This window comes from Solanum tuberosum, unplaced genomic scaffold (assembly GCF_000226075.1).
Source record: "Solanum tuberosum cultivar DM 1-3 516 R44 unplaced genomic scaffold, SolTub_3.0 scf00086, whole genome shotgun sequence".
Taxonomy (NCBI): Eukaryota; Viridiplantae; Streptophyta; class Magnoliopsida; order Solanales; family Solanaceae; genus Solanum; species Solanum tuberosum.
Window position 1 is genome coordinate 1,074,388 of NW_006239010.1, and position 7,782 is coordinate 1,082,169.

Here is a 7,782-nt window from a genome sequence, read left to right on the forward strand (position 1 = left end):
TAAATTATGTGAAATTTTATTATATAGCCATTGTTTGAAGCATAGTGAAAAAATAAAGAAACTTTTTACACTATAATAATGAGGTAGCATAATCAGGTCATATGAGATTTTAATAGTGAAGTACAGTTAAAAATAGAGGTATTTTTTCTGTTACTCGGATAACTATAAGAGTACTTTTGTTTCAATAATATCGATAATATCTTAAAGTAAAAGGAGAAATTTGACCCTTTTTTCGAACAATTACACATTGTTGGATGGTTGTTTGTTAAATATATTATTTTATATTGTATTGTGTTGTATTGTATTTTATTGAACTTGAATATTACATTTAAATAGATTGTATCGTTTTTGTTCTTACGTAATACTGCACATTAGCATTTTGAAGGTTAAAATTATAAGAAACATACGTTACGTAATAAAACTATTATGAAAAAAAATTCCTCATTTTAAGAGTCAAAGTTGGAATGATTTTGTAGCCAAAATGTGGTTTTGATTTGAATAAAATTTAATATTAGTCATTAGTTAACAACTTAACATGATGATATAGTCATGATCAATGTGATGTTTTTTGTGTGTATACATAAAATATAAATTATCACAAAAAAAACACATTTTAAATAATAAAAAAGTACTCAATTCGACTCCAAATATTAGTGTTTTGACAAATTAAACTTGATCCAAAATATTTGACGTTTTAGAAATTAGTACTCAATATTGTGTAGTTTAGTGGGTGAACTAAAAGTTGCTAATCTAGTTCAATTATGCTTCATCATAAAAATAATTAATACCTCAACTTGCTAATTTACTTTAATTTATAATTCGATTAATACAAATAATATACCCTACCAATGTCACTTCAGTTAGGGAAGTGCTGTTGAACTGAATTTTCCCCACAAATATAATATGGGAAAACCGGAAAACATATTAATCAGGAAAATAAAGTAGTCTTTTTACTCCAAATTAATTTCTCACTTTAATTATTGGTTTTCGCGGTTAAATTGATTGATTTGGTGTAAATGTATAATGACATGAAGTTTTTACCTTGCTAGTTCTAGAACTTTTTACCTCACCGGGTTGGGATTCAAGGAAGGAAGAGATGAGAGATCTGTGAACAACAACGAAAGAGAACTCGTAGCCTCCCTCTCACTCTTCCTCACACTTATTTGTTCACCTAGCTCCAAATAGACGCAAATCCTTCTTTTGTTTTCTTCATGAATAGAAAGACCCATGATACCTTTCGAAATACTAGAAAGGTAAATAGACTCATTTCTTTTCAATGTTTGTCTGAAGACCTACGGTTGATTATGTATTTATGGCTTGAATCTGTGACCTCTGGTTTCAAACAGAGCTGGCAAATATACTATATCATGATAGTCAAAGAGTTGAATTTTCTAGGGTTTTTTTCTTTTCTTATCTGAACAACTACTTGAGGCAACATTTTTCCTCTTTTGATAGGATCTTGATCTTGGTTATGACTTTTTTTTATACTAAAGTACCAAAACAGTTAGCATGAAGTCATTAATAAAAATTCTTACTTATATTAGGCAGTCAAAATTCAAAGTGGGGCACCAACTTATAGAGCTAATGCAAAAAAAAAAAAAAACATGTCCCACATATCCCGTGTTCACGTAAGGTCTGAGGATGGAATGTGATGTAAGCAGCGTACTATGATGTCAAGTAAACATAATTGATTCCAACGGCTCAAACCTTTGACCTATATCTCACATTGAGACAATTATGTTGCTACTCTGAGGCTACCCTTACCAATTGAAAGTTACAACATGATGAAATATAATGTAAATGATCAAAGAACGTTAATTTGGTGTTTCAAGCTGAAGACCTCCCTTTTGGTCATGGGATAAACATATGGACACTAGTACCACATATTAAGGTTCTCCATTCATCTGACTAATCTGAATTCACGTTGGATAAGCTTGTACTAAGGGGCATAAAGTGCTATCCATCAAGAAGTTTTCAACTGGTGCAGCTTGACCCTGCTAAAGTAGGATGTTTTGTGGATCAGACCGTCTTGAATTCAATTCAATTTATACACCAAGTAGAAAATTTGTACATCCAATACAAACCACTTTGGCAGCTTCAAGACTCAACCATAAAGGACACGTTTACAATTCAAGAACAGAATGAAGTGGTGAATCTTGATCAGAACCAACTAGTGTCAAAATTTTCTATAAAACAAAGAGCACTTGAAGACAAACAGTTTCCATCTCTTCAATTGTCTGTGTTGCTCTCTGAAAACCACATGAAAACATTGATCAGAATCTTTTGGTCATTCATAAGAAGAAAAAGGCACCATTTATAAAGATCACATAAGACCAACCGAATCAACTAAAATCAAATTCCACAAGACCTTGCAGGCCAAGTGCTGTTAGGACCATAAAACTGTTAACTAAACGCCATGGGGATGAAATATATCTCAAATAGTATTCAAATGCTTCCAATTGGTAGAAAATCAAATGTTCATAATATATTTATGTGCATCATGAATAGTTCTATAGAACAGTTGTGTGACTGCACAAATGTTGAGCCTTATCAAGTCCAAACATTGCAAATTCATAATAAAATAGAGGGATCACGCCCCTCTCGCATTTAAAAAACGGAATAACTACTTTGCAAATTCATAATAAAATTAGTTTCAAAAAAAAAAATCATAATAAAAAGAGGAACTACACCCGCAAAATCAGGAATCACACCCCTTTCACATTAAAAATGAAGGGAATCATACTCTTGCAAATTCATAATAAAATAGAGGAATCACACCCCTTCTGCATTCAAATATAGGGGTATCACATACTCGCAAATTCATGTACATATTTGCATGTCTCAGCTTTACAACAAGCATTTATGAACAACATGTATGGGTAGAGCTCCGTGTCCCATCTGTTGCATCAGGTCAGCAACCTCTCAAACATCATCTCTGTGAGCCCAACTGCATCAACAAAAAAGGCAGAAGGGAAGAGGAGAATCACAATCTAGAAACAAGATAGGCAAATAAAAGCAATAGAACCTCCAGAGAGTAGCGAAAGTGGAAATTTAAACTGATATGCTAATCGACGTTCCTTCCTTTTATTTTTACTCCATTAAGTGTTGTTCCAAGGTCTATCAAAGTATATACTGTAAGCTACGCTGATAACAAAGTTGTTGTAAGCAGGTACACATCAACTGTAACACTAGTCATACCTGTCAATTAATATGCTATATACGAAAGTATTCCTATTTAGCACTCATTTCTTTTGTCATGGCCAAAGCACTTCGCGTCCTGTCTTTGCAACATGCCTTGAGTAACGCGTCATATTTATACGTGTCAAGCTCCAAATCCTCATTTTTCACTTTTGCAAAATATTCACAAGTTATTCCAATATTACCAGGAGATGCCTACCCATGCATAATGGTTGTATATCTCACTTGCATGGACTAGTGCCTGCAGGCAACATATCATCAAAATATTGTACAGCCTTCTCAATCTGTATCAAGTTAAAGATAAAGTGAACAAATGAAGAGCTAGAGAAAACAGTTGCATCAAATAAAGCATATGTTAGCACCAGAAACTGAGACGTCATTTTGTTCATCATTTATCCACTTAAAAAAGCATCGAGAACATGAGAGAGATGAACAATAGAAGGAGAAATACAAGAACAAGTTAAGAAAGCAGAGGTAACTTGCCTGTTACCTCTCAGGAGTAGCTACATTTACTATGTGATGACTCTGAAGTGATTTCTTGAAAGGAAAATTCCCCATTAACTGAATAGCCTGCAGGCATGGAAATGAAATATCTTTATTCAAGCAACAGCATATCAAGGTGCATATGAAGATCTCCATTATTTTTTTTAAAAAGGAATCCATTTTAAAAAGGTGCACATGAAGAATCACAAAAGTAGGAATTTCTTACTTTATTTATTGTCAGTTCTATCAAGTCCCTCTAGCAGCAATGAATATGTATGAGCACTGAGCCGAAAACGATTTTTCTCCATGATATCTAACAACTCCAAACATCTATCTACAAGTCCTCTCTCAAGTAAGCCATCAATTAGAAGTTTCCAAGCTACTTCATCATTATTGTACCCGCAACCAAGAAGCCTGAAGAAGGTCGTCTTAGCTTTCTCATTGTTTCCGTCATCATACAACCCACACACAAGGAGCTTGTATGACTCTAAGTGTGGTAAAAAACCTTGTGAAAGCATAGTGTCAAGAAACCTTGCTGCATCCTCATACATTTTCAACTTGCAACAACAATTTACCATTGAGGTATATATATCTTCACCAGGAGATATTCCACAACTCTGCATATGATCAAGTAACCTCAAAGCTTCCTCAAGGCGTCCTTCTCTACAGAGTCCAGTAGTAAGCGAACTAAAAATGTTTGTGTTTAGAGGACAGCGATGTTCCACCATTTTATCAAAGAGTTCAAGCAAAGTTTCATATTTCACCACTTTCCACACGTCAGCAATATTAATGGAACTGGCCTCAGTTTTGAGATCAACTCCTCCTTGTGACAAATGTTTGATTAAAATAGAATAAGTGTACTGAGAAGGTTCATGACCAGCATCGACCATAAATTTTAGCACATCAAAGGCCCGATTCAATAATCCTGCACGACCATAGCCATCAATCATTACTGTATAGGCCATCACATCTGGCATAACTCCTGTCTCTGCCATCTTATCCATTACATCCTCTGCTTCTTTCAATTTCTCTTCATTGTAATATGCAACCAGAAACGAAGTGTAAATGCATACATCAGGTTTGTGTCCCATGGAAACCATTAAATGAAAAACCTTATAAGCTTGGCCAAAGGCAGATTCTTTTAGTAGTTGCTCAATCAAGATACTGTAGGATTCAATTGTGGGTTTAACACCACTTCCTGGCATCATTTCAAGTAATCGGTCTCCTTCCAGCTGCTTACCCTGCTTACACAACCCTTTAATTAGCACATTATAAGTGCATGCATTTGGAGAGCAGCCTTCCTCAATCATTTTCTTAAACAATGTCAAAGCAACATCAGCTTTTTCAGCTTTGCAATATCCGTCTATGAGAGCAGTGTACATCGCAACATTAACCTTTATACCCTTCTCTTTCATAGAACTAAAAATGGTGGAAGCTTCTTCAACTCTGCCTCTTTTACACAAGCCATCAACCAGAGTACAATAAGTCCACTCATCAGGAGCCAAATCGTTCTCTTCCATCAATTTAAGCAACCTAAATGCACTACCTATTTCACCCTCTTTACACTGTCCATGAATTAACAAGTTAAAAGTGACATCACTAGGAGACATTTTGCGCTCAAGCATCTTATCAAGTAGTGCCATTGCCTTATGCACCTTCTTTATCATACAAAAGCCAGAAATCAATTCATTGTATGTACGCACATTTGGTATACAATTATTGGATTCCATCACGTCAAAAACATCTAGCGCGAAATCAACCAAACCTTGCTTACAGTATCCATCAATCAAAGCATTGTATGTCACCACATTCGGAACTAGTTTCTTTTCCGACATCACATTCAGCAACCCTCTCGCTTCGTCAAGCTTAAAGTCTTTACACAAGCCATCAATGAGCACAGTATAAGTATGAACATTCGGCTCACAGCCCTTCTCCTTCATCTCATCAAACAAACACAACGCTTCTTCCCTCCTATCCAATCCACACAACGCATCAATCAGAATCGTATAGCTCCTAACATTCGGACGACAACCATCATCTCCCATTCCCAAAAACAACTCCATCGCCTCATCAATCCTCCCCCCTTCACACAACCCGTGAATCAAATTGTTGTACGAAACCACATTCCTTAGACAACCCTTCTTAGACATTTCCATAAACACCTTAAAAGCACTATCCACATCCTTTCTCCTACAATGCCCCAATACAAACGACGTATACGTATGAGTATCCGGATTCAAACCAGCTTGCGAAATCTTACTCAAATAAAACTCAGCTTCAACAACATTACCCAATTTACAATAAGCATTAATCATTGTATTAAAAGTATAAATATCAGGCTTAATCATATCACTCAACATCTCATCATACACACATTTCATATCATCAATCATAACAAACCTCGATAAACACATCAGCAACTTGTTATAACCCCAAACATCAACTTTAAACCTGCACCTCATCTCCCGAACAAAACCCATCACGAAAACAGCATCATCCCGGGTTTCGCAAGATTTAATCATGGAAAGTCGGGTTTTTTCAGCGACCCGGAAGAGGTTATTGGAAATCAAAATGCGTAAAAGGGGTGCGTAAGATTGAGGATTGGGTTTGAATAAAGGGGTATTTCGGGTAGATAAATAATCGAAGAAGGAGATTACAATGTGGGGGTTGAGATTTGGGTTTTGCGAAAGGAAAGAAGACAAATGAGAAGGGGATAACGAAGGAATAAGAGTGTTGAGAGAAGGGTGTTTTCGCCAATTTGGGTTTGAAAGGATGGAGAAGAGCTGGTGGTTAATGGAGGAAGAAGAAGAAGAAGAAGAAGAAGAAGAAGAAGTGATGGATTTGATGAAGAAGATGGAAACTGAGTGAGCTGAACGCAACGCCGCTGATAGTTGCATCATTGTATGATCGGGAAATTCAACGGGGGAGATGAAGAGAACTCCATGTAACAGTACGAAAGAGAGGAGAAAATTTAGTTAAGTGTTACAGATCCATTGGAGCTGAGAAATGGAGCTCTGCTGGCTGAGTTGAAGAAGACGACGACATGTGTTTTTGTTTAAATTATTTTTTGTGTATTATTTTACTTAAATCAAGGATGTATCGAAAATGTTAAAAAATAAATCAGTTTTGGTCCTCTGTGTTCTTCATCAAATATTTAACGAACTTTATTAGTTAAATTTGATAAAACATGAAAAGAAAATTAAAATTACTAAAAAGTTACGTCAAATCTTTGAAATTACGACATTGAAAAACTATATAAAACATCTAAAAGTTATATTAAAAAAACTGCATCAAACTCTTAAAAAATGACCAAAATTAGTAGAAATCAGCAAAAAGTATACCTTTAAATATAAATTTTCGCTAAATAAATTTCATAATTTCTATCGATTCATTAAATATTTAATGAAGATTAATTATTGGTGAAATTAAAAGACCAAAATAGTTTAGAGCATACTTTATGGGTTTATTTTGAACCAATTCACCAACATAAGGGGCTATTTTTGTAATTTTCTCTTACTCTTTATTTCATTTTTATTCTTTAATATGTTTTATTCTTCTTCTTTTTTCAATTTTTTTGTTTTCGTACTTACATTTTTTTTAATTATTATTTCTAATACTAAAGTTTTCCCCTTTTTTTTCTTTTTTGGCTTTCTTTATTTCTATTTTATGTCAATTAGGAATATTAACTAATCATTATTAATATGCTTATACATTTTTACAGCTACAAATGCATAGTTTTTCAAGAAAATTATCATCAAGATGAATATTCATGGTCATAAAGTTTATAACTAGTATAGGGGTCGTTTGGTAGAGTGTATTAGGAAAAATAACGCATGCATTAACATTGTGTATTACTAATACCTTGTTTGGTACACTTTTCCAACCTATGTATAACTAATGCTTGCATTAGTTATACACTCTATTGTGTATTAAGGTGTGTATTGCTAATACCATTGGATTTCTAGGTATTAGCAATGCAATGGTTTTAATGCATGCATTAGATTAACTAATGACAAAACTACCCTCTAAGCCTAATAATAATTATTATTATTATAATTAATAATAATAATAATATTATTATTATTATTATTATTATTATTA

At 34.1% G+C, this 7,782-nt stretch overlaps 1 protein-coding gene across 1 annotated transcript; it reads right to left on the reverse strand.

Annotated features, from left to right (window-relative positions):
* Positions 1 to 2,700: 2,700 nt before the first annotated feature.
* On the reverse strand, positions 2,701 to 6,743 carry LOC102593124 (pentatricopeptide repeat-containing protein At5g65560-like). The gene is made up of 4 exons (XM_006346692.2): positions 3,908 to 6,743; positions 3,689 to 3,768; positions 3,199 to 3,439; positions 2,701 to 2,947 (listed from the first exon to the last, which is right to left on the reverse strand). The coding sequence occupies exon 1, from the start codon at positions 6,579 to 6,581 to the stop codon at positions 3,909 to 3,911; it is 2,673 nt and encodes an 890-aa protein (XP_006346754.2). The 5' UTR covers positions 6,582 to 6,743; the 3' UTR covers positions 2,701 to 2,947; positions 3,199 to 3,439; positions 3,689 to 3,768; position 3,908.
* Between the last annotated feature and the right edge of the window lie 1,039 nt (positions 6,744 to 7,782).

What these genes read in the sequence shown, in the direction of transcription:
- LOC102593124 (XM_006346692.2), bottom strand. Translation starts at nt 6,581, where the DNA reads ATGATGCAACTATCAGCGGCGTTGCGTTCAGCTCACTCAGTTTCCATC.